Raw genomic sequence first — 27,484 nt, 5'->3', positions numbered from 1 at the left:
TAAATATAGCAGTAGATATATATATAGCTTAATTTTATATATAAAATACCATAATAAAATAAAAAAATAAATATGGAAATGTACAGGGTCACTCCTTGTACAAACTTGTTTGGTGAGGTTTTAGAGAGAAGGCTTGAGTGCTTGAGTAGAGGATGATTGCTGTTGAGAGAAAGAAAAGAGAGAAACAGAAAGAGAAGGTAAATGTGTGTGTGCAAAAGAAAGGATAGTATTAGTACTTCTGAGGGCTGAAACAGAGTGGATAGTTAGGCACTATGAAACATGAGAGTTCATTAAAACAGGTGGCAAATCAGTGATTAAATGCCCTCCAAAGCCCACAGGTCGTTTACTGTGTTATTAGCCAACATAATTGGGTTTGGATGTTGGTTGTTTCTCAAAAGTAAGAATTCTGTTAAAGTAATCAAGGTCTAAAGAGGCAGCTTGTATAATAGCATCTTAATCTATGACGGAGCCATGGGGACAGCCTTATCTAGTGGTTTTAAAGTATGTTTTGGTAAGCTCTAGGAGCTCAATAGTGTATGTGTGAGGAGTGGAGGAAGGAAAAGATAAGGTATAGTTTTCTCCACTTAGGCTTTTATCAGAGTACCTCTGTTTTTATCTGTTTTACATGTTGAACTTACAGGAAGGTTCCATTTTAGGAAGGGGTTCTACAGCTTAAAAGAAAAATAAAGTTTCAAGAAAACTGACCTAATTAAGCTAATCTCTTATTTTCATTGGGAAAACTGAGGATTTGGAAGGATAATTGTCTTGTCCAGAATCACTACTTGGCAGGACTAAGACTAGAAATGAGGTCTGCTGACTCTGAACTTATTCCAACTTTTTACTTTATTGCTTCTCTTTCTTAAAACTCCTATAGAAAATAATTCTCAAAATTGCTTGTAGAGGTCAGTTGTGCCTGTACAGTCATCTTGTGGAATTCTTCTAGTAAAGTAGCATTACCTTCCCTCCTTTCCTTAGGACAGTGAATTACTATTCATAATTAATCATGAAGATTTCACGATCTTTATCAAAATGTCAAGGAAAGCTACCTAATTTTCTGTTTTAAAATATCAGTGTCCCAGCACTTTTCAACCTCATCTGATACAGATAACTGATTAAAGGTACTAGAGCCCTTCCCCACAACAAATAGCTTCTTTGATTTCCTTTAAGGTGTACAATCAATAAGTATTATCTCTTATGTATTTCTGCGTCTGTGATCCTTTGATGAAAATGCTATTTTCATCTGCTTTTTCTTTAGTTTTACTTCATTAAACTTGGGCTGGATGTGTTTTGATAGCCAAATAGATAATATCAAATGTATTGTTTGGAGAGTCTGAGGTTCTTAAGATATCCTTTCCCAGCTTTGGTCTTTCAGATACATTTTATTCATTAATAACTTGACATCAGATTATACCATCTTGACATGTTCCTTTTGGAATAAGTGTTTCACTATGTCTATTATAGGTAAATTCTAAAATGATATGAGGGTATTTAGGCTTTTGGGTTGGATGGCTTGAAATCTAATAGTAAAATTGATTTTTTAATGCAGATCTTTGATGGAAAACAGATTCCACAGAGAATGGTTGATGGATGGAATGCTTTTTTCTTTGATAAAACAGAAGAACTGGTAATTTTTTCATCGCTTTTATGTTATGGAATGCTCACTGATGCATGTTAAGATGTGCATAATTTAAGTTAATAATTTTACTTGGACTTGGAGGTCCATATTTTGGATATGTATAGACATGTCTCTCTCCTTTCTTTTTTCTCACCTGTAGAAAAAACGTTTACCTTCACTTGGAAAGAACACAGAAACATTAGGAGAGCTTTGGTTGGGACTGCTTCGCTTCTATACTGAAGAATTTGATTTCAAAGAATATGTAATTAGCATTCGGCAGAAAAAGCTATTGACAACTTTTGAGAAGCAGTGGACATCCAAATGCATTGCTATTGAAGGTAATCATTCAGCTGATATTAATTCAGGAACAACATGAAACAGAGCAAAACAGAACAAAAAGCCAGAGTTTTATTTGGCCAGTGAAACTGAGGGGAAAACTGAAACACATTAGAATTTGGAAGATTCTTCCTCTTGGTTTTTATCAGTTTCCATCCTTTAATCTATAATTATAAAAGAATAATTTTCTGACTTTGATGGTCTGAGTTACGTAGTGTTAAACTCTAGTTATGGCTACTAACTATATTTATGTTACAACGAGCATAATTCTTAAATAAAAAATATTTCTTTTCTAGACCCTTTTGATTTGAATCATAACCTTGGTGCTGGAGTTTCTAGAAAAAGTAAGTTTTAAATATAGAAATCCCCTACTTTTAAAGCTCTTACACATTAAGGTCTGCATCTTTATTGTTTTTCTTCTTTCTTCAATAGTGACCAATTTCATCATGAAAGCATTTATCAATGGAAGGAAACTTTTTGGTACCCCCTTTTATCCACTCATTGGCAGAGAAGCTGTAAGTTTACATAATTTGAATTCTGAATCTTTTCTTTTTCCTTATAGAATTTTTTTTTTTTTTTTTTTTTTTGTAGTACAAGAAACCTAATCCTGTTCCAAGTTGGTGTTATTTATTTGGCTGTGCTGGGTCTATTTGTTCTTACTGCACTTATCATAGTCCATAGTGAGATATATATTTGCTAAATTTTGTTTATTTATTTAATCTATTTGTTAAATTCTGTATCCCCCAGTAGACTATATAGCTCCATGAGGACAGGGTTCATGTCTGTAAGGTTCACCATCGTATTTCCAGTGCCTGTTATAATTTCTGGCACATAGGAAGCATTTGTTGAACAAATGAGGGTGGATAGTCAAGACTCAAGATCCTTTAATCTTGAATTTGAGGTTCTGCCTACTGCCTCTCTTCTGTCTCTTGAAATCTTGATGAAAATATAAACAGAGAGGTCAACACTGAAGTAATACTTTATTTGCTGAGGCTTCTGCTTTAATTTTGGTGTAGCCCTTGGTAAGCTGAATTAGCATGGAACTAAGAGGATTCTTTTTGCCTGAAATGGGTGGTGTAGTGTCCCCCATTCCTCTTGGTCTTACTCTGGTTTTGGGTTGCTTTCTAATGGGAGGATGTCATAGTTTCACAGTGAAAGAAATGAGAAGAAATCTCAAAAGAGAAACCAGGTCTCTGTTTTTGCATAATGAATATCCTTGATCTTGTTCAGTCCAGTTTCATCACTCTTTCTTGGAGTGTGGGGTAAGAAAAGCAGAAAAAGTCTAGAGCTTTTTCCCCATGGAACATTTTTGATAGTCCTGCCTAATAGGGGGTGGGGGTGATAATAACTATAGTGGAAATAAAATAACAGGAAATTTGAAACAACACAAAATTCTTGCAGGAACAAAATGTCTAACAAAAGGAAAATACAACAATAATTTTACTAACATATTAATTAAAATAGCAGTAAATGAAAAGCACAGTCAGATCACAACAAATCTGGTGATGCACTGATAAAACATTTTACCTGAAAATTGTGGGAATTCTGTTCGTGTGTATATGCGCATATGTTTGGTGGGAACCTAGCAGTTTCGTGCAGTCAGACTTTTTAGTAAAATACTAATGTAGCGTCCTCAGTAAATTGGAAATGTGCTAATTTAGTCTGAGAATACAAAATTTTAGTAACTCTTAATTATTCAGTATGTTATAAGTAGTCCTCATAGATATCAAAGTCTTTGGTCTTGAATGTGATTTAGTGTAAGAACCAAACATCACTTTGGAGCCTATCACAAAGGGCCTGTGGATCTGCCAATCATCTTTTAATCTACTTTATTCTGTTATAAAGTCAATATGTGGTATTTTATAGCTTGGATATACCAGTTTAACTATTCTCCTTTGATGGACATTTAGGTTGATATCAGTGTTATAACTGATATAGTAGAAAAATAACCTTGTTACATAGTCTTTCATGCTTATATTTTCCATAGTAAAGTTTATTCTTTCAACACATATTTACTGAATTCCTACCATGTACCTATTTCTCTGCTATGAACTGGGATTATAACAGCATACAAAGTAGATGTGTTTCATCCCCTTAGATTCTAATGAAGATGAAGACAAGTATATTTTCTGTTCTTTCACCTTTCTTGCTCACTTGAACATTCCCACTTCAACTATTCTTCTATTCACTAGGTCCTCTGACATATTGACACATTTTTTCCCCAATCTATCAGCTATCTACTGTCTTCATTTTTTTCCCCCATTTAAACAGATTCCCTGGTACCTCCAGCATATACCTTATATTCCTTTGTACGATTGTCCTTCTTTTGCACCATTATGTGTTCAACCTTAACATGAACTCAGCCATCCACCATTTCTCTATGCTTGGCCTAAGCACTGATGGAAAAAAAGTCTTAAAGCTAGGCAGTTTTGTTTATATAGCACAACTATAAATTAATGTTCATCAGCCTCAACTGGACTTTCAATACTATCTGACATTCTTCTACATTTCTTTAGTTACCTGTGTCTCGCATTCAATAAGAACTATTTCATATTTTATTTATTTTACTCAAAATTCAGTACCCATCTTTCTTCTCTGCCTTTCTCATGCTTACGTGTTTTCCCTTTGAGACAAAGATGATATTAGATAGATAGATACTCCTTCAACTTTCTGCTACCAGATCTATAAATCTGCTTACATTTTCAGATATCTCTTCTTTTTTTAAAATTTTATTTCATTTTGGAGCATAGTTGATTAACAGTGTTCTGTTAGTTTCAGGTGTACAGCATAGTGATTCAGTTATACATATACATATATCTATTCTTTTTCAAATTCTTTTCCCATTTAGCTTTTTACAGAATATTGAGCAACATTCCCGTGCTATACAGTAGTAGGTCCTTGTACAGGTACATACAGTTGGTTATCTATTTTAAATATAGCAAAGTGTACATGTCAATCCCAAATGCCCAATCTATCCTTCCCCCCGACCCTTCCTCCCCAGTAACCATAAGTTCTCTAAGTCTGTGAGTCTATTTCTGTTTTGTAAATAAGTTCATTTGTATCATTTTTTAAAGAATCTGCGTATAAGCAATATCATATGATATTTGTCTTTCTCTGTCTGACTTACTTCACTTAGTATGATAATCTCAAGGTCCATCCATGTTGCTGCAGATGGCATTATTTTGTTCTTTTTAATGGCTGAGTAATATTCCATTATATATATGTACCACATCTTCTTTATCCATTCATCTGTTGATGGACATTTAGGTTGCTTCCGTGTCTTGGCTATTGTAAATAGTGCTGCAGTAAACATTGGGGTGCATATATCTTTTCAAATTATGTTTTTCTCTGGATATATGCCCAGGATTGGGATTGCTGGATGATATGGTAGCTCTATTTTTAGTTTCTTAAAGAACCTCCATTCTGTTCTTCATACTGGCTGTACCAATTTACATTCCCACCAACAATGTAAGAGGGTTCCCTTTTCTCTACACCTTCTGCAGCATTTATTATTTGTGGGTTTTTTGATGATAGCCATTCTGACCGGTGTGAGGTGATACCTCGTAGTTTTGATTTGCATTTCTCTAATAATTAGCAGTGTTGAGCATCTTTTCATGTGCCTCTTGGCCATCTGTATGTCTTCCTTGAAGAAATGTCTATTTAGTTTTTCTGCCCATTTTTTGATTGTTTTTTTAAAATTTAATTTATTTTTGGCCGCGTTGGGTCTTCGTGCTGCGCATGGGTTTTCTCTAGTTGCAGTGAGTAGGAGCTACTGTTCGTGGCGTTGCACGGGCTTCTCACTGCGATGGCTTCTCTTGTCACTGAGCACAGGCTCTAAGTGTACAGGCTTCAGTAGTTGTGGCTCATGGGCTCTAGAGCTCAGGCTTAGTAGTTGTGGCGCACAGGCTTAGTTGCTCCACGGCATGTGGGATCTTCGCGGACCAGGGCTCGAACCTGTGTTCCCTGCATTGGCAGGCAGATTCTTAACCACTGCGCCACCAGGGAAGCCCCTTGGTTGTTTGTTTTTTTGATATTGAGCAGCATGAGCTGTTTGTAAATTTTAGGGATTAATCCCTTGTTGGTCACATCATTTGCAAATATTTTCGCCCATTCTGTGGGTTGTATTTTCATTTTGTTCATGGTTTCCTTTGCTGTGCAAAAGCTTTTGAGTTTCATTAGGTCCCGTTTGTTTGTTTATTTTTTTATTTCCATTACTCTAGGAGATGGCTTGGGAAAGGTATTTCTGTGATTTACGTCAAAGAGTGTTCTGCCTGTGTTTTCATCTAAGAGTTTTATAGTATCTGGTCTTACATTTAGATCTTTAATCCATTTTGAGTTTATTTTTGTATATGGTATTAAGGAATGTTCAAATCTCATTTTTCTACATGTAGCTGTCCAGTTTTCCCAGCGCTATTTATTGAAGAGACTGTCTTTCCTCCATCGTATAGTCTTGCCTCCTTTGTAATTGATTAATTGACCATAGGTGTGTGGGCTTATTTCTGGGCTTTCTGTCCTGTTCCAGTGATCTATATTTCTGTTTTTGTTCCAGTACCGTACTCTTTTGATGACTGTAGCTTTGTAGTATAGTCCAAAGTCAGGGATCCTGATTCCTCCAGCTCCGTTTTTCTTTCTCAAGATTGCTTTGGTCATTCAGGTTCTTTTCTGTCTCCATGCAAGTTTAAGATTTTTTTGTTCTAGTTCTGTGAAAAATGCCATTGGTAATTTGATAGGGATTGCATTGAATCTGCAGATTGCCTTGGGTAGTATAGTCATTTTGACAATATTGATTATTCCAATTTAAGAACATGATATATCTCTCCATCTGTTTGTGTCATCTTCGATTTCTTTCATCAGCGTCTTATAGTTTTTGTAGGACAGGTCTTTTGTCTCTATAGGTAGGTTTATTCCTAGGTATTTTATTCTTTTTGATGCGATGGTAAATGGGATTGTTTATTTAATTTCTCCTTCTGATCTTTTGTTGTTAGTGTATAGAAATGCAAGAGATTTCTGTGTATTAATTTTGTATTCTGTAACTTTACCAAATTCATTGATGAGCTCTAGTAGTTTTCTGGTAGCATCTTTAGGGTTTTCTATGTGTAGTATCATTTCATCTGCAAAAGTGACAGTTTTACTTCTTTTCCAATTTGGATTCCTTTTATTTCTTTTCCTTCTCTGACTGTCATGGCTAGGACTTCCAAAACTGTTGAATACAAGTGGCGAAAGTGGTTATCCTTGTCTTGTTCCTAATCTTAGTGGAAATGCTTTCAGCTTTTCATGGTTGAGTATGATGATAGCTATAGGTTTGTCATATATGGCCTTTATTATGTTGAGGTATGTTCCCTCTATGCCCACTTTCTAGAGAGTTTTTATCATAAATGGGTGTTCAATTTTGTCAAAAGCTTTTTCTGCATCTAATGAGATGGTCATATGGTTTTTATTCTTCAACATGTTGATGTGGTGTGTCACACTGATTGATTTGCATATACTGAAAAATCCTTGCATCCCTGGAATAAATCCCACTTGATCATGGTTTGTGATCCTTTTAATGTATTGTTGGATTTGGATTGCTAGTATTTTGTTGAGGATTTTTGTGTCTATGTTCATCAGTGATATTGGCCTGTAATTTTTTTTTTGTGGTATCTTTGTCTGGTTTTGGTTTTAGGGTGTTGGTGGCCTCATAGCATAAGTTTGGGAGTATTCCTTCTTCTGCAATTTTTTGGAATAGTTTCAGAAGGATAGGTATTAACTCTTCTCTGTTTGATAGAATTTGCCAGTGAAGCCATCTGGTCCTGGACTTTGGTTTGTTGGGAGTTTTTAATTTTATTACCATTATTTTTTAATATTTATTTATTTATTTTTGGCTGCATTGGGTCTTAGTTGAGGCACGTGGGATCTTTTGTTGCAGCGTGCCAGCTCTATTGCGGCACGTGGGCTTCTCTCTAGTTGTGGTGCGTGGGCTCCAGAGCGTTCAGGCTCAGTAGTTGTGGCACACAGGCTCTGTAGTTGTGGCACGTGGGCTCTGTAGTTGTGGAGTGCAGGCTCCAGAGCATGTGGGTTCTGTAGTTGCAGCATGTGGGCTTAGTTGCCCCGCGGCATGTAGAATCTTAGTTCCCCAACCAGGGATCGAACTTGCGTCCCCTGCCTTGGAAGGCAGATTCTTAACCACTGGACCACCAGGGAAGTTCCTGTTGGGAGTTTTTTAATCAGTTTCAATTTCAGTACTTGTGATTGGTCTGTTCATATTTTCTATTTCTTCTTGGTTCAGTCTTGGGAGATTGTACCTTTCTAAGAATTTGTCCATTTCTTCCAGGTTGTCCATTTTATTGGCATATAGTTGCTTGTAGTAGTCTCTTATGATCCTTTGTATTTCTGTGGTGTCTGTTGTAACTTCTCCTTTTTAATTTTTAATTTTATTGATTTGAGCCCTCTTCTTTTTTTTCTTGATGAGTCTGGCTAAAGGTTTATCAGTTTTGTTTATCTTTTCAAAGAAGCAGCTTTTAGTTTCATTGATCTTTTCTGTTGTTTTCTTCTTTTCTATTTCATTTATTTCTGCTCTGATCTTTATTGTTTCTTCCCTTCTACTAACTTTGGGTTTTGTTTGTTTTTCTCTGGTTGCTTTAGATACAAGGTTAGGTTGTTTATTTGTGATTTTTCTTGTTTCCTGAGGTAAGATTGTGTTGCTATAAACTTCCCTCTTAGAACTGCTTTTACCTGTTCCATAGGTTTTGGATCATTGTGCTTTCATTTTCATTTGACTCTAGGTATTTTTTAATTTACTCTTTGATTTCTTCAGTGATCCATTGGTTGTTTAGTAGCATATTGTTTAGCCTCCACGAGTTTGTGTTTTTTACAGTTTTTTTCTTATAGTTGATTCCTAATCTCATAGCATATGGTCAGAAAAGATGCTTGATATGATTTTTTTTTAATTAACTACTTTATTTTATTTATTTTTGGCTGCGTTGGGTCTTTGTTGCTGCATGCAGGCTTTCTCTAGTTGTGGTGAGCAGGGGCTACTCTTTGTTGAGGTGTGCGGGCTTCTCATTGTGGTGGCTTCCCTTGTTGCAGGTCATGGGCTCTAGGCGTGTGGGCTTCAGTAGTTGTGGCACGCGGACCCTAGAGCACATGGGCTTCAGTAGTTGCAGCATGTGGACTCAGTATTTGCAATGCGCAGGGTCTATGGACGCAGGCTTCAGTAGTTGTGGTGCATGGGCTCAGTATTTGTGGCTTGTAGGCGCTAGAGCACAGGCTCAGTAGTTGTGGTGTGCAGGCTCAGTAGTTGTGGCGCACAGGCTTAGTTGCTATGTGGCATGTGGGATCTGCCCAGACCAGGGATCAAACCCAGGTCTCCTAAATTGGCAGGTGGATTCTTAACCACTGTGCCACCAGGGAAGTCCCACTTGATATGACTTTAATTTTCTTAAATTTACCAAAGCTCGTTTTGTGGCCCAGCTTGTGATCAGTCCTGGGGAATGTTCTATGTGCACTTGAGAAGACTGTACATTCTGCTGCTTTTGGATGGAATACTCTGTAAATATCAATTAAGTCAATCTGGTCTAATGTGTCATTTCAGGCCTGTGTTTCCTTATTGATCTTCTGTCTGGATGATCTGTCCATAGATGAAAGTGGAGTGTTAAAGTCCCCCACTATTATTGTGTTACTGTTGATTTCTCCTTTTATGGCTGTTAGTATTTGCCTTATATATTGGAGTGCTCCTATGTTGGGTGCATATATATTTATAATTGTTATATTTTCTTCTTGGATTGACCCTTTGATCATTATGTAGTGTCCTTTGTCTCTTGTAACAGTCTTTATTTTAAAGTCTTTTTTGTCTGATACGAATATTGCTATTCCAGCTTTCTTTTTTTTTTTTGCGGTACGCGGGCCTGTCACTGTTGTGGCCTCTCCCATTGCGGAGCACAGGCTCCGGACGCGCAGTCTCAGTGGCCATGGCTCATGGGCCTAGCCGCTCCACGGCATGTGGGATCTTCCTGGACCAGGGCACGAACCCATGTCCCCTGCATCGGCAGGTGGACTCTCAACCACTGTGCCACCAGGGAAGCCCTCCAGCTTTCTTTTGATTTACATTTGCATGGAATACCTTTTTCCATCCCCTCACTTTCAGTCTGTATGTGTCCCTAGATCCGAAGTGGGTCTCTTTTTTGTATCCATTCAGCCAGTCTGTTTCTTTCGGTTGGAGCACTGAATCCATTTACCTTTAAAGTAATTACTGATATGTATGTTCCTATTGCCATTTTCTTAGTTGTTTTGCATTTGTTTTTGTAGGTCTTGTTTCTTCCCTTCCTCTTTTGTTCTCTTCTCTTGTGATTGGATGACTAACTTTAGTGATGTGTTTGGATTCTTCTTGTGTGTGTGTGTGTGTGTTTGTGTGTATCTGTTGTAGATTTTCGGTTTGCAGTTACCATGAGATTTCAATTAGCAGTCTACATATAAACAAGATTGTCTTAAGTTGCTGGTCTCTTAATTTCAAATGCATTTCCAGTGTCCTGCATTTGTGCTCTTTTCTTCTCACAATTGCTGGTTTTGACATCATATTTGTGTGCAGATAATTTCCTGCCTTTATTTGTTTCTAGTAGTGGCCTTTTCCACTTAGAGAAGCTCCTTTAGCATTCATTGCAAAGCTGGTTTGGTGGTGCTGAATGCTGTTAGCTCTTTCTTGTCTGTAAAGCTTTTGATTTCTCCATTGAATCTGAATGAGAGCCTTGCTGGGTAGAGTATTCTTGGTTGTAGGTTCTTCCCTTTCATCACTTTAAATATATCATGCCACTCCCTCCCAGCCTGCAGAGTTTCTGCTGAGAAATCAGCTGATAACCTTATGGGAGTTCCCTTGTATGTTATTTGTTGTTTTTCCCTTGTTGCTTTTCATATTTTTTCTTTTTCTTTAATTTTTGTCAGTTTGACTACTATGTGTCTTGGCGTGTTCCTCCTTGGGTTTATCTTGCCTGGGGCTCTCTGCCCTTCCTGGACTTGGATGACTGTGTCCTTTCCCGTGTTAGGGAAGTTTTCAGCTATTATCTCTTCAAATATTTTCTCAAGTCCTTTCTGTCTCTGTTTTCCTCTGGGACCCCATAATGTGAATGTTGGTGCATTTAATGTTGTCCCAGAGGTCTCTTAGATTGTGTTCATTTCTTTTCATTCTTTTTTCTTTATTCTGTTCCATGACAGTGATTTCCACTATTTGGTCTCCAAGCTCACTTATCTGTTCTTCTGCCTCAGTTACTCTGCTATTGATTCCTATATATTTTACATTTTTCATTTCAGTTATTGTATTGTTCATCTCTGTTTGTTTGTTCTTTAGTTCTTCTAGGTCTTTGTTAAATGTTTCTTGCATCTTCTCAGTTTGTGCCTCCATTCTTTTTTCAAGATCTTGGATCATCTTCACTATCATTACTCTGAATTCTTTTTCTGGTAGATTGCCTATCTCCACTTCACTTAGTTGTTCTTCTGAGGTTTTGTCTTGTTCCTTCATCTGGGGCATATTCCTCTGCTGTCTCATTTTGTCTTGACTTTCTGTGATTGGCAGTTTCCGTTCTGCAGGCTGCAGGATTGTAGTTCTTCTTGCTTCTGCTGTTTGCCCTCTGGTGGATGAAGCTGTCTGAGAGGCTTGTGCAGGTTTCCTGGTGGGAGGGTCTAGTTCCTGCCCCCTTGTGGGTGGGCCTGGGTCTTGTCCTTCTAGTGGGCAGGGCCATGCTCAGGAAGACTTTAAGCACCCTGTCTGCTGATGGGTGGGGCTGTGTTCCCACCTGTTGGTTGTTTGGCCTGAGGCGTCCCAGCACTTGAGCCTACAGGCTGTTTGGTGGGGCTAGATCTTGGGAAGGAAATGGGGTCTCCATGAGGGCTCATGCCAATGCGTGCTCACCAGAACTGCTGCTGCCAGTGTCTTTGTCTCCTCAGTGAGCCACAGCTGCCCCCCCCACCTCCTCCGGAAACCCTCCAGTACTAGCAGGTAGGTCTGGCCCAGTCTCTTACGAGGTCACTGCCTTTTTCCCTGGGTCCTGGTCTGCACGGGATCTTGTGTATGCCCTCCAAGAGTGGGGTTTCTGTTTCCCCCAGTCCTGTGGAATTCCTGCAGTCAAACCCCACTGGCTTTCAAAGACAGATTCTTGGGGGGGGGCTCCTCCTCCCATTACCAGACCCCCAGGCTAGGAAGCCTGATGTGGGGCTCAGGACTTTTAACTCCTGTGGGAGAACTTCTGTGGTATAGTTAATTTTCAGTTTGCAGGTTGCCCACCCAGCAGGTATTGGATTTGATTTTTACCGTGATTGTGCCCCTACTACCATCTTGTTGTGGTTTCTTCTTTGTCTTTTTATGTAGGGTATCTTTTTTGGTAGGTTCCAGTGTGTTTTTTATTTTATGTTTTTGTTGATGGTTGTTCAGCAGTTGGTTGTGATTTTGGTATTTTTGTAAGAAGGGGTGAGCTCATGTCATTCTACTCCACCATTTTGCTGGCCAATCACCAGATATCTCTTCTTTATCAGAGACTAGTCCTTCCATATGCACTCTAGATCCATTTGTATTCTCTTTACCTTAAATCTTCAACCTCTTCATCTGTGAAAAACATTTTCAAAGATGAAATACTTAAAATATAATTGCAGATTAGCATTAACAAATGAACATTTGCCTTCTATTTTAATGATAGGGAACACTAACTTTGAACCCGAGTTAAGCAAAATGTCTCCCCCGGAAAGTATCCTTTTTTTTCTAATTAATAAACTTATATAAAAAATTATACTCTATTATTGTTAGTATATTTTGAAATTCTTCAATAAAAAATTTGTGAAAATTTGCTTTCTCTTTTGTTATATAAGTACCTACATAATACCTTCAATTTTACCACAACACCTAAAATTTTAACTTTCTGGCTCTTTACAGAAGAAGTTTGCTGACCCCAGGTCTAGGCCACCTTAACTAGGACGGTGGGCTGAAGAAAGAAGAATATCTAAAGAGATAGATATTCAGGAGTAGAATGGATACAACCTGGTGATTAATTAGAGGTGATGAGTTAAGGAGAATAAGTTCAGGGTGATTCCTAGGTTTCAGCCATAAGCAACTGGGTGAACTGCGAAAGGCCTTCATTTTGTCCTGTCAGAAAATATGATGAGGAAGATTTTAATTAATTATATTGGTTTCATCAATGATAAATGTATAGAATTATATTGCATCCTTTTTTAGAAATAGAACTTTACTGAGAAATAATTCATGTACTGTACAGTTCATCTATATAAAGTGAGCAATTCATTGGTTTTCAGTATATCTGCAGGATTGTGCAACCATCACTACATCTAGTTTTAGAATGTTTCGTCCTCTCTCAAGGAAACTCCTGTCCTCATTAGCAGTCAATCCTCATTCCTTTTTCGTCTCACAACTGTAGATTTGCCTACTATGGACATTTTATGAAAATGGAATCATAGAATATGTAGCCTTTTGTGACTGGTTTCTTTCATTTAGCAGAATGTTTTCAGGGTTCACGTTGTAACGTGTATCAGTACTTCATTCTTTTTTTTATAGTTGATTGATATTCAGTTGTATGGTTATATTACGTTTTATTTATTCATTCCTATCAGTTTGTTGGAAATTTGAATTGTTTCTACTTTTTGGCTATTATGAGTAGTGCTGCTGTGAATATTTGTGTACAAAATCTTGTGTGGATATATGTTTTCATTTCTTTTGGGTGTATAACAGTAGAATTGCTGGGTCATTTTGTTAAGTTTATGTTTAACTTTCTGAGGAGCTGCCAAACTGTTTCCTAAAAGAGCTGTGCTATTTTATATTCCCACCAGCAATATATGAGGGTTGCAGTTTTTCCACATCCTCACCAATACTTGTTATTGTCCTTTTTCTTTTTTTTTTTTTATAAGATTTTTTTTTTCCAGTCTTGCCGCCATTGCTGAAAGCATTTTTCTTTTTAAATTTTATTTATTTATTTATTTATGGCTGTGTTGGCTCTTCGTTTCTGTGCGAGGGCTTTCTCTAGTTGTGGCAAGTGGGGGCCACTCCTCATCGCGGTGCGCAGGCCTCTCACTATCGCGGCCTCTCTTGTTGCAGAGCACAGGCTCCAGACGCGCAGGCTCAGTAATTGTGGCTCACGGGGCTAGTTGCTCCGCGGCATGTGGGATCTTCCCAGACCAGGGCTCGAACCCATGTCCCCTGCATTGGCAGGCAGACTCTCAACCACTGCGCCACCAGGGAAGCCCTCCTTTTTCTTTTTTAATAGCCATCCCAGTCGGTGTGTTTCTTATTACTTTTATCCCTGACATTAGATAGATTTAAAGAAGAAATCAAAGAGTGCTAAGTGGACATGTTCTCTTGCGATCCAAAGATATGGGTACTATTGGGACAAACTAGTCTCTGTGATAGTGCAAAACTGAGGTAAAGCTTAGAAGCATAAGCAAGGTAGTAGGATAAAGCAAAAACAAGCCTGATTCTTCTAAGACTTGGGAAAATTATTTAATTCTTATTGGTTCTCTACAGTCTTTTTAGTTGTATTCTACTTTATATAGTAAATGTTATATATTATTGAAATGTTGAATGCAAATCCAGTGATATTTTAAATAAACCAGAGGATTGATTACTTTACATAGAGCTCTTGTAAAGAGAATGATTCCTTTCTGGATGTAGCCTGGTGGGGCAGAAAACACGAGCTTTGTAATCAGGCAGACTTAGCTTTAAATCCTTTATCTGCTACTTACCAGCTTTTTTCTGTGGGCAAACGACTTGAACTTTCTGAGCCTCAGTTTCCTCATCTATAAAATGAGCATGGAAATAATATCTACTTTCATTGAGATATTACACAAAGATGCTACAGATGAATGAGAAAATAATGTGGATGTGTAGTGGTTAGTACTGTTAGCAGCTGTGATATTGATGATGATAATTCTGAATCTTGTTTTCATATCATGGTTTTAGTTCAGTGAAATATTCGTTGATATTTATTTCCTTTTTCAAAAAATCACTTTTGCATCTTAGTCTCCTTTCAATTTGGATTCAAAAGTTTATAGTGATTTTTTTTCTAGTAAAGTTGTATTTTCTCCCTAGGAGTACTTCTTTGATTCCAGAGTACTAACAGATGGAGAACTGGCTCCCAACGATCGATGTTGCCGTGTGTGTGGAAAAATAGGCCACTACATGAAAGACTGCCCTAAAAGGAGAAGGTTGGCAAATGATTATGTATTAACATTGCAGGGAAAATAAATGTGGGACAAATTGAAGCTATGACTGTGTTCAGATATGTTTAAGTTGAGAAAGTTCAGGGCTTTCAGTTGAACCTTTAGGTCAATATATGTTTTGAGTGGCGTTTTGTGAAAGAGTGGGATTTATTTCTGGTACAGTGGTGTCTCATGAATGTTTATTTGTTCATTTATTCATTAATTCACTCAGGTTTTTTTTTTTTTTAACTGAAGAAGCATTTATTAACACCTACTGTGTGCTGGAAACTGTGCTAGAATCCAAGGGGAAGAAAAGACCAAGATACAGGGTTCTTGCTGAGGACCTCACAGTTATGAAAACCAATAATTAAAATATAATTAATTGAATCTTTGAGGTATATGCTGTGAGATATGCCTATATAATATTTACCTTAAGGAATATACATCCTCTGTGCCCCCTGAAAATACATCTATGAAACATACTTTACTATGTTCTATATACTGTGTTAATAGGCCAGGATAATCCCTTCTTTAGTCATTAAGTCTTGCCTAATATAAAGAGCTTAGAACTTTTCAGACAGAGTAAACTCCTAGTTTCCATCACTGCTATTTGTTAAATTTAGAGAAGACACTTACCTTCTCTAAACCTCAAGTGTCTTCCACTATAAAATGGAGATAGTAAATACCAACCTCTAAGGATTGTTACAAGATTAAAATTTGATACTAAACATTACAAATTGATTATTGTATTATAAAACTACTAGAGTACCCAGTTTCTGCCATATGAGTAGGTGTGCTATAAATGTGAGAACCCTTGCCTTCAAAATGATGCATGAAACAATGGGCACATTAATCCCTTTATTGTGAGACTCTTGTATAGTTTAGTTTGTTCTATAGTTCATTCAGTTTATAAGTCCCTAGCCCCACATTATTGGTATCAGCAGTTTACTGTTTAGACTAAAGAAGAAAGACAGTGAAGAAGAGAAGGAAGGGAATGAAGAGGAGAAAGACTCCCGAGACCTTCTTGACCCCCGAGACCTCCACGACACTCGAGACTTTAGAGACCCCAGAGACCTCAGATGTTTTATCTGTGGAGATGCAGGACATGTGCGAAGGGAGTGCCCAGAGGTCAAGCTGGCCCGTCAGAGGAATAGCAGTGTGGCAGGTAAATAGAAGAGGCCAAAAATAGTTTCTGGTGGAAATAAAGTCATTTATGTTTGTGTCATTCTAAGGACCCTGATTATTCTCTATTCTAAACATAGCTGTATGATTTTGGACCTTATAATTTATCAAAGAGAGAGAGATTTTTTTCTGGGAACATATAGGAGAAATTATATCTCTTCCCACTGCTTTTATGAGAGAGGGAGATCTGTCCTGTTATGTATCGTAAGGAATTTCATGAATTAGAAACCCAAATGAGAGTTTATTGAAAGAAAAAAAATATAAGTGATGATTTCCAGTTATTCAGATTCTTGTTGCAGAAGTTATTTTCTTAAATAAATATATTGTCTCCTTTAGAAAAGCAATATGACACTTGTTCTTGTTTCCAGGACCAGTGTATTTTTTTTTAATGCTCTAAGGATTGAGAAATGGCTTAACAAACAAGAAAAAAAATGAGTTGTTAAAAGTCCTTCACTAACATAATCATAGTTTAAAAGTCCAAGTTTATAAAATCTCAGATTTGAGACTGTTTTACCGAAGAAGAGAATTTATTGATTGTCATTTCTCTGTTATTTTCTTTATCTGTTGAATTTCTTTTTGATGTTTTCTCTTAGCAGCCCAGCTGGTCCGCAATCTTGTAAATGCCCAACAGGTGGCTGGTTCAGCCCAACAACAAGGTGATCAGTCCATAAGGACTAGACAGTCCTCAGAATGTGTAAGTTACTCTGCCTGCAGATGGGTTGGTCTTGGCAGGAAGATAGTACTAATTTTGGTAGGTGATAGGATCTTTCAGATTGGTAAATACAGTCTTCAAGATTACACAGTGCTTTATAGAGGTGTCCTTGCTAGGCACATCAGCTAGAATGTGCATTACTTTTGGAGTAATGTAGATCTGGGTTTATATCTATGGGCAAGCTACTTAACTTCAGTGAACCTGTTTCTTATTTGTAAAATAAGGTAACTACCAAATAAGGTTGTTGGTTGTGGTTGTATTAAAATGAGGTGATAGGGCTTCCCTGGTGGCGCAGTGGTTAAGAGTCCACCTGCCGATGCAGGGGACACGGGTTCGTGCCCCAGTCTGGGAAGATCCCACATGCCGCAGAGCAGCTGGGCCCATGAGCCATAGCCACTGAGCCTGCGCATCCGGAGCCTGTGCTCCGCAACGGGAGAGGCCACAACAGTGAGAGGCCCGCGTACCACACACACACACACACACACACACACACACACAAAAAAAAATGAGGTGATAACTTTGATGTTTTAGCTTTTGCATAATGGAAGAATATGAGTACCATTAATTAAAAATAGACCCCAAAATTGAGGTGTATTAAGGGTTTAGTACTGTTAGGGCAATACATGCATGGCACTTCACTTGCTTGAAATTTTGTGTGTCTTCTTATCGCTGATATGGATACCTAGTGAAATATATCCTGTGAAAGATGGAGTATTTAATTAGAGTTCAGATTCACAGGTCTCATATTAACTTTGCTGAGTTGCTCTAACCTTTGTCTAAATCTGTATTCACCTTGAACTTCTTAAATTAATAGTTAAATACTAACTGAATGCTTACTCTAAATCTGACACTATGCTTTTAGTGCTTCACACGTATTATCACATTTAATCCTTTGAATGGACATGTGAAGTGGTAGGTATTGGTGTGATCAAATTTTACAAATTGGGAAGCTGAGAATAAGAAAAATTAAAAGATTCAAACCCAGGTCTGTGCAGCTTCAAAGCTGTTATCTGTTAAAACATGCTAAATCTGATGTGATCTGTATTTTAGAAAAAATTCTTAGAGAATTTGAAGAGCAGCAGTAGGGCTTGTCTTGGAAAAACATTTAGGAGCCCACTAACCCTACCTCAAACATTTGAATATGTACTACTATGGGCCTGACAGTTTCATAAAAGTTATATAATAACAATTATATTAACTAATATTTATTGAGTGCTGTGTGCTGTATATGCATTTGTTCTTCCTGTTTTATTAAAAATATTTTTAAAATGTTGAAAAATTATAGAAAATAATAAACATCCATGCACTACCACCAGGTTTTAACAATTCTTAATGCTTTGTTGTTTTTGGTTTATTAAAAAATTACCCACAGTTGACAACCCCTATGCATTCCTCTTAGATGCTTTTCCCATCTTAAAACCTTCCTACCATCCCTTCCTTGCTACTAAAACTTATCTACTATTCTGAATTTGGTGTTTATATTTTTGACATATATTGTTGTAGTTAATCTTCACAAAAACCTCTGATGTATTTTCTATTATTATTTATACCTTATGGGTGAAGAAGCTGAGATTTAAGTTTCTTGCATGAGGTCAACAGACACTTGGAACAAGAACTTGTATCCTTAGGTTCTGTCTCCAAAACCTGTGCTCTAATCACTTTCCTGTGGTGCCCCTAACTTTCTTCTTCTGCTTCTAGCACTCACTTTTTTCTCACCTGAGATTTGGGTAAGAGTCTGACTAATGAACATTGCTATTCGGAGGTCTCACAAAGCACTGCAGCTTCAACATGTCTAGAATGTAGCTTATATTTCTTTCCAACTCCCCAGGTTTGCCTGTTCCTCCTGTGTTCTCCATCTCATTGAATGATCCCGCTATCTATCTAGTTTCCTGAACTACTACTCCTCCCTCAGCCTCCACATCCAGTCAGTCACAAGGTCCTGTTGTTTCTATCTGTAAAAAATAGCTTACAACCATTTGCTTCCCTAGCCTAGGCAACCATTTCAAATTCCAATTACTTTTTTTTAAAAGGACATGTGTTTGTGTACCTATAACCTTTAATTATGTTGTTCCCTCTAACTGAATCTTCCCTTTTCCTTATCTCTGCCCTTTTATCATACTGTTTTCTATTTATCTTGAGTCTCAGCTTAAAGGCCACTTCCTTCAGGAAGATTTCCACTTTCCTTCATCTTATCTTCCCTCCTTCTCCCAAAGTGGGTTTAGGTGTTCCTGCTCTGGGATTTCATTGTATATTATACAGTGTTTATCATAGTAATTATTATACTCTATTGTGATTGCTTATATAATCTTTATCTGTTCCTCCTCTTTCCCCCCATTGACTTTAAGCTTTATGAGGGCATACATGTTAGTATTATATTTTTAATACCTAGAACAATGCCCAGTACATAACTTTTTTAATTCTTTTTTTTTATTTTTTATAAAATTACTTATTTTATTTATTTAGTTTTTGGCTGCGTTGGGTCTTCATTGCTACTGGCAGGCTTTCTCTATTTGCGGCAAGCCGGGGCTACTCTTCGTTGTGGTGTGCGGGCTTCTCATTGCGGTGGCTTCTCTTGTTGTGGAGCATGGGCTCTAGGTACGTGGGCTTCAGTAGTTGTGGCACACGGGCTCAGTAGTTGTGGCTCATGGGCTTAGTTGCTCCACGGCATGTGGGATCTTCCCGGATCATGGCTCTAACCCGTGTCCCCTGCATTGGCAGGTAGATTCTTAACCACTGCACCACCAGGGAAGTCCCCCCAATACTTAATTGACACTCAGTAAATGCTTGTTGAGGAGCTGAATGAAAGTGACTCTGAGATATTTAGATGTAAATTTCTAGTTAAAATTGGAATTGTGGGTTCTACATGATGGGTATGATGTCTCGGCTCTCTTCTTTGGGCAGTAAAAAGGTTTATGAGATAAAACCTCTGTGAGAGAGGGTTTGAGAACTTTGGGGAAAACTCTGCCTTTATATAAAATGAGGTTCTGTTATTATTTGTTACTATGTATATCATAGAGTTCTATTTATAATATTCTAGTAAAATAACTCCATAGTTTTATATTTTGATAATCTTTTATAAAATTAAGATGTTTGTAAATTAATTTTAAGATGTCTTTTTTTTTTTTTTCTCTGCAGTCTGATTCACCATCTTATTCTCCTCAGCCCCAGCCATTTCCACAGAACTCTTCCCAATCCACTGCCATTACCCAGCCTCCATCTCAGCCAGGATCCCAACCCAAGCTTGGCCCACCTCAGCAGGGGGCCCAGCCCCCCCATCAGGTCCAGATGCCTATGTATAACTTTCCTCAGTCACCACCAGCTCAGTATTCTCCCATGCACAATATGGGATTGTTGCCAGTGCACCCCCTCCAGATCCCTGCCCCATCCTGGCCTATTCATGGCCCAGTGATCCATTCTGCACCAGGCAGTGCCCCCAGCAATATTGGCCTGAACGATCCCAGCATCATCTTTGCACAGCCTGCTGCCAGACCTGTGGCAATCCCTAGCTCCTCTCGTGATGGACACTGGCCTCGTACTGTGGCTCCAAATTCCCTGGTGAACAATGGTACAGTGGGAAATTCGGGTAACCCTTCCTTTTCTTCTTTTGTATCTGTCTGTCTGTAGAAAGTTGGATGATTGGTATTATTGGTTGAACCTGGGAAATAAATGTGAGTAAAAAGATGGCAAGCAGTGTTTGTGGAGGGGCAGTATAACATTAGATAAAGGTAAAGCGTATAGGCTGTGGATTCAGACTGCCTGGATATGAATCCTGGCTCTGACATTTATTATGTGGCATTGGGCAGTTGCATAATCTATTTGTGCATTGGTTTCATCTGTAAAATAGGTGAATTAATAGCACCTAACTCACAGGGATGTTGTGAATATTAAATGAGGTAATAAACATAAATTTTAGTTATTATTTTGTTATTTTAAGTTTTTGCTGCAGTCTTGCTTGATGTAGGTATTATTAGCATTCATTTTACAGTTGAGGAAATTGAAGGGTTAAATAACTATCATCCTGTTACAATCATAGTAGATCCAAGATTTAAACCAGTTTCATTCTTCAAAACCTGTAAACTTTGCCCTAGACCCTTACTATCTTTTAGTAAGGAGCAATTTTTTTTTTTTTTTGTGGTACACGGGCCTCTCACTGTTGTGGCCTCTCCCGTTGCGGAGCACAGGCTCCAGATGCGCAGGCTTAGCGGCCATGGCTCACGGGCCCAGCTGCTCTGCGGCATGTGGGATCTTCCCGGACCGGGGCACGAACCTGTGTCCCCTGCATCAGCAGGCGGACTCCCAACCACTGCGCCACCAGGGAAACCCATAAGTTAACTTGTTTTTTTTGGTTGTTTGTTTTGTTTTTAATATTTATTTACTTATCTGGCTACGTGAGGTCTTAGTTGTAGCATGCAGGCTCTTTTAGTTGTAGCATGTGGATCTAGTTCCCTGACCAGGTATCGAACCCGGGTCCCCTGCATTGGTAGCACGGAGTCTTAACCACTGGACCATGAGGGAAGTCCCCTTATAGTAAGGAGCAATTTTTAAAAAAGAAAAAGATTAGTAGCACTTTGTAGCTTAAGAAAGAATAGTTTTTTTTTTTTTTTTTACTGATATCTAAGTAATGCATATTCTTTGTAGAGCATTTGAAAAAGAAAAAAAATCATATATAATCTCAATTCCTAGACAGAACTGCTCAGAAATATTTTGGTGTATTACCATCCAGTCATTTTTTTATCTTTGCATATTTAAAAATAGTTGATAAATTCCATTCATCTAGTTTTATATGTAGATTTTTTCTTACTAGGGAAAATTTGAAATGAACACAAAAGGAGAGATTAAAGTATAATGAACCCCCCCCAATACCCAGATTTAACAGTTATCAGTATTTTCTATTTACTCTTTGTGATTCTTCTGTAATTTTTGTCTGTGATTCTTTTCCTTATTAACTGCTTGATTATCCTGAAATATTGTTTGTATAGGAAATGCAGACTAAAAGCTTGATTCTTTCCCTTTATCAATTTTCAAAATAATTTTAGTGATAATTTTAAGCAAATATATATTATTCCTTAAAGCGCTCAGACCTCTTTGGAATAACACAGATAATATATTTTGCTGAGCAGAAATTTCAGAATGTGGGAACTCATTTAAATTTCCAGGAACAAAGGATATATGTCATACATGGCCATTCTAATGTGGCCTCTGCTTCTCTCATTCAACAAATATTTATTGTGTGCATGCCACGATATGCATCTTGATAGTCACTGAGTTATATAACCATGAAGACAGACCCAATGCTTTGCTTTTTGATATATCGACTCAGTTTTAATTCCTTCTTCTCCCTACCTCCTTGATCTCTGTTTCAGTCTTAATGAACTAATTAATTAACATCCTACAAACGCACCGTACTCTTACCCCTGATTGTTTACCTAAGTTGTTCCCTCTGCCTGGAATATCCTCTCCATTAACTCTCCTGCTCAGTCTCACCTCCTTCTCCTTTGCTCCAAAGCTTGGCTAACCTACTCATCCTCCATTTTAAAATTTAGATCACTTTCTTCAGGAAGCCTTTAATTCCTGTTGATCCTGTCTTCCAGTTGTATTAGGTATCATTTCTCTCCTTCATGTTTCCTTAGTATCCATATTATAACACTTGTCTTCCTGTGTTGAAATTGCCTGTCTGCTTGTCTGTATAATGCATTAGACTGAACTTTTAGAGGTTATGAATTGTTTCTTGCCTGTCATTGTCTCCCTGGTGTCCAGTATAGTGCCTGATGTAAGGTAGATACATTATTTGTATAATATATTATTATTATGTAATAAAGTGTTATGCAGCAAATATTTATTATTTGTTGGATGGGTGCACAACTCCTAGTTAATATTACAGCTAAAGTTAACATTATGTTAAAAATGGAGAGACCAGATGGGGACATGTTAAAATGATACTAGTGGTTGTATTAGAGTAGGAGGTTGTATGAGTAGTTTTTACCCCATTTTTCAGATTATCTTTAATGATAATTTTTCAGACTATCTTTAATTGTATTATGAAAATACTTGGTTGCAAAAAATGGCCAAGAGAGATTGAAGTATAGTCTAAAAGATACCCTTTTATGTTAAAACATTTCTCAATTGGTCAGGACCTCAATACAGTATACCCAGTCTTATTTTTTGTAAACTCTGAGCTCTCCAGCTTCAGCTCTTAGTTGTAACTTGGCTTTATGAACTTGCAGTGAACCAGCTGCTTTGTTTACCTGGTTAGCTCCTGAGAAGACTGAGCTTGGTAGGAGTGTGGCTAATATGGGTTTCAGTTTTCTTGCTCCCTATTCCTCCCTATCCTGTACCTCCTAACTTCCTGCTAGGAAGTTTAGTGAATAAGGGCAGTGTCTTTTAGATTATTTCCTGCCACATTGTGATCCTGAATGAGAAAAGCCACCAAAAATGATCCAGAAGATTCAGGGGTTACTGTGCTTTGAAAGACGTACTTAAAGATAGATCTTAAAGGGAAGTAGATTGGTGGGAGTGGTTTGCCACAGAAAGAATAGGACTCATATTTTTTGAGTTCCTACTTAATATGACAGAATTTGTACAGACCACTTTATTTTTGTTATCTCATTTAATCCTCATAACAACCTGGGGTTCATAATTAAACCTTAGTAATTTTTGTAACTGGTATTTGAACTTAGACCTGTTTGGCTCCAATGCTCAAGTTTTCAGCTATTTCACCACAGTGCCTCAGCTTCTAATAGGATCTCCTTCCAGGCCAAGATATAATTGATTCTGGTATAGTTGGCATTGTCTTTAGGATAAAATGTTAAGCTCCTTAGTGACCTACTAAGGTTCTTTGAAATATAGATCCTACCTACCTTTCCAGCCTTTTCTCTAACCGCTGCCTTCCTTTACCTCTGTCTCTGTATTGCCAGTCATTTTGCAGCTTCCCAAACTTGCTGTACTTTCCTGCTTCCTGGCTTTTGAACACACTATTCCTTCTGTCTAAAATGTCCTCCTTGTCCCATTTTGCGTAACTTGTTCCTTGTCCTTTAACACTCAATTTAGTCCATCATTTTAGGAAAACCTTCTCTGTCCTTGAACAATTGGGTTAGTCCTCTCTTTAGACACCTTCCACCGCTCTGTTATAGCAATTACCACATATTATTGTGTATGACTTCTTAAATGTTTCCTTTATGAATAATTTGAGAACAATTACAGTGTTTTTATTCCTTAAAAATTTTTTTTGGTATCTTCTGCATTTAGCATATTTCTTGGTCAGTGGTAGATACTCAATAAATCTTTGTGGAATGAAGGAATATTTGAATGAACAAAGTGATGTTTTAAAATTTGTCTCTCCTTTATTGTTGAAATGCAGAGCCAGGATTTCCAGGACTAAATCCTCCAATTCCTTGGGAACATGCACCACGACCCCATTTCCCTCTTGTCCCAGCTTCGTGGCCTTATGGTTTGCATCAGAACTTCATGCATCAGGGAAATGCCAGATTTCAGCCCAACAAACCTTTCTATACTCAAGGTACCATTGCTTACGTATTTATCACAGGCTGGGTGGGTTTTGTTCTGGGACAAGGGGCCTTTGTAAAGGCCAGTATCTTGGAGTGAAAATTTATGAATTCAGTAAATATTTATTGAGAGAACATACTGTGTGTCAGACTGTGCTAGGTGCTTATTGCTCAAGCAAGAATTAAATAAAACCCCTGCACTTAATGCATATTTTATTAGGAAAGCCAGACCTGTAAAATAGACAAGAATAGGAGCTTAGAGGAATCAGTTAACTTTGCCCTAGCAGAGAGAGCAGAATATAGACACCAGGGATCAAATTGCACAAGATTTTGACAGTCAAATTAGATCTTGAAAGAGATTTGGGATTTTTTTCCTAGAGATCATGTAGAGATTAGAGAGGAGGAGTGTTCTTAGCTGAGGCCATAATACATGCAAAGTCACTGAGTTTTGCCTCAGTGAAAAGAATAGGAAAAAAGAGAAAAGAGAAAATAATAGGACTAGATGAGGTAAATGGGAAAATGTATAGGTGATGAGGCTAGAGGCGGTAGGCTGAGGCCATATTATGAAGGAGTTTGGACTTAGTAAGTGGTGGGGATCTAGTAGAAGTTTTTGAGTTGAGTAGTGACAGTCAAATTTGTTTAGCAAAACTAAGACTTGAATGACATTAGAATTGATTATATTCTGTTGGTCCTAATGTACCAATAATGGCTTTGATCTAAGTAATGAATAGCATTTTATCTAGCCTACTTGCTTCAGCAGTATCTCAGTTCAAATAGGGAACGTCTGAATCTGGCCTTCAATCCTTGGTTAACTTAGGAGTTAAGAAAACTTGAGTCAGTTAATACAGTTAAACTAGGAGTTCAAGAAAGTAAAGAAAGGCACTCTGGGAATGTTGACTAAATAAAATAACTTCTAAGGGGAAGCCCCTGCTATGATTATCAGGCTTGATACACTTAAGCCTTCGTAAACTATCCATTGTACTTGGTGTGGCATTGCTGTATTATAGAATGGCAGAACCTTAACTATGGCTGGTTTATTCTGAGCAAAGAACTAGGGCTGAGGGAAATGACTATTGATCATACAAGCCCTTTTGGAGGAGGAGGAGAGTCTGAAGTTCTTCCCTGGTGGATTTTTTCCCCTTAATTCCTCCCCTCCATCTCTCTTGTCTCCTCTGTTTTCTTTCACATACTCACATTTTCCTTCCCTCCTCCTCCTTCTCCCCCCACTAAATGTTTTGACATGCTTCATCTCCTCTTTACTATATAAATAGGAAAAAAGAGAACTAGCTACAGTTAATTCTAAGAGGTTTTCAGATAAATAGGCACAAGCCTTTCAGTTTCCTGTCTGTGTTGTGTCCAACAGACAGATGTGCCACCCGTCGGTGTAGAGAGCGTTGTCCCCACCCACCAAGAGGAAACGTGTCGGAGTAATGCGAGTCCATTTTCTTTCAGCTGGTCTACCGATGCACAGCAACCAGCCAATCCTGCTGTCTCAAGGGTATCCGTACCTCAGTGTCAGTTACATTCAGCAGAAAAAGTGACATTTAATGGAAAGCAAAACAAATCAGGTCCTGATTTAAAATTTTAACACGTTTAGATAGCTTATTTAAATTCTAAGACTGTTTTTAAAGACTGTATTATTTGTATATAAATATGAACTATAGTTTTTACTAGTATCACCAAATTGAGTGATACAAATTTCATCTATTTTATTACCCTATTTTTAAGGGAATTTTATGTTTTGTTTAACCTTGATGAATTGTATAAAGAGAGAATTTAAAAATTACATTCTTTATTTTCTATTAGCTGTATTCATACTTTGGTTGCTTCAGACTTTATATATATTGTTCTTAAGAATTAGGAAAGACTTTCATGTGTTTTAAATTTGTCACTTCTATTCTTTACAGAACCTTGTAGTGCCAAAAACTTTTTAAAAGGTAAAAAAAATAATAATAAAATAAAATTTCAACATGAAGATTTAGAATTTTTTTCTTTTACATTCTTGTATATTGAAAATATTCCAACTTGAACAGAAATTTGCTTTTGTCTGTATTTGAAGTAATTCTATTTTAAGTTAATAAATCTTTTTGACAAGAGTCAAATTTTGTTAATTCATCTGCTTGTTTAGATGATAGGAATATAATGTAACAATTCAGAGATTTGTTTTACTCTCATTGAATAGAGTATTCTAAATCACAGACTTAGTTTTAGAAAAAGATCTAAGAATCTTTTCATGTTATTTTATTGGATCTTCACAACACCCATATGAGGTTGATAGAAGTAGATCCTATCTCATTTTATCATTGGGAAAACTGAGGTGCGAAACAAAATGAATTCTAAAGTTAGCACAGTTATGTGTTGGAAATAGAATTGAATCAGATCTTTTGAAGTAGAGTTTAGTGGAGGGAAGGTAATTCTTATTTACTGAGGAACTAACATGTGCCAGGCTATCCATTCTGAGTCCTGTACTACTGCCTGGAAGGTATAGTTGTGAGGATGGTGTTTACCAATAATGCCTTGTGATCAGTGATTATAGTTGGATTTCAAACTTGTGTTGTTGGTGAGAGATTTTGTAGCTGGTTTTGGTACTATACACTGAAGTGAGGTCATCTTGTCTAAACAACTCAGAGATTTGCCAGGGATTTTAGACCAAATCATGCTATAGATTTATTTGGAAATCTGCAGAATAAGTAAATACAAATGTCTTTTAAGAACAGTATGTTATCTTTGTTCTGCTTCCTCAGATATGCATTCCTTAAATATGAGAGCACTTGGGCTTTTGCCATATTTTCCAAAATGGAAGGAAGATGCTTGAAATCTATTGCAGGAGGTTGAAGGCTTTCCTACGGTATTTATAGCCCTGGAAAGGCATTTATTAAATGTTAAGATCAAGTGTGTTTACTGTTAGTTTTTCATATTAAAGCTTCAGCACTCCATGGTGATCAGTTTGTAATGTAGAGAAATATTGAATCA

The 27,484-nt window shown here is 37.4% G+C and overlaps 1 protein-coding gene across 7 annotated transcripts in view; it reads left to right on the top strand.

Annotated features, from left to right (window-relative positions):
- The window catches only part of TUT4 (terminal uridylyl transferase 4), a 138,853-nt gene extending 112,333 nt beyond the window's left edge, over positions 1-26,520 (top strand). The window contains exons 21-30 of one of the 7 annotated variants that reach the window (XM_082615898.1): positions 1,547-1,624; positions 1,776-1,953; positions 2,248-2,295; positions 2,384-2,466; positions 15,006-15,121; positions 16,072-16,280; positions 16,891-16,991; positions 20,145-20,592; positions 24,367-24,525; positions 25,964-26,520. In XM_082615898.1, coding sequence (XP_082472024.1) covers positions 1,547-1,624; positions 1,776-1,953; positions 2,248-2,295; positions 2,384-2,466; positions 15,006-15,121; positions 16,072-16,280; positions 16,891-16,991; positions 20,145-20,592; positions 24,367-24,525; positions 25,964-26,052 — 1,509 coding nt within the window. In that variant the 3' untranslated portion in view covers positions 26,053-26,520. Of the gene's footprint in view, positions 1-1,546; positions 1,625-1,775; positions 1,954-2,247; positions 2,296-2,383; positions 2,467-15,005; positions 15,122-16,056; positions 16,281-16,890; positions 16,992-20,144; positions 20,593-24,366; positions 24,526-25,874 lie in introns of all 7 variants that reach the window. The other 6 variants (XM_082615897.1, XM_082615899.1, XM_082615896.1 and 3 more) reach the window with 6 other exon arrangements.
- Positions 26,521-27,484: the final 964 nt, after the last annotated feature.

This window comes from Mesoplodon mirus, assembly GCF_964341445.2.
Source record: "Mesoplodon mirus genome assembly, chromosome: 3".
Lineage (NCBI taxonomy): Eukaryota > Metazoa > Chordata > Mammalia > Artiodactyla > Ziphiidae > Mesoplodon > Mesoplodon mirus.
Note: the sequence above shows the minus strand (reverse complement) of the source record. Positions and strands in the feature narration are given on the sequence as shown.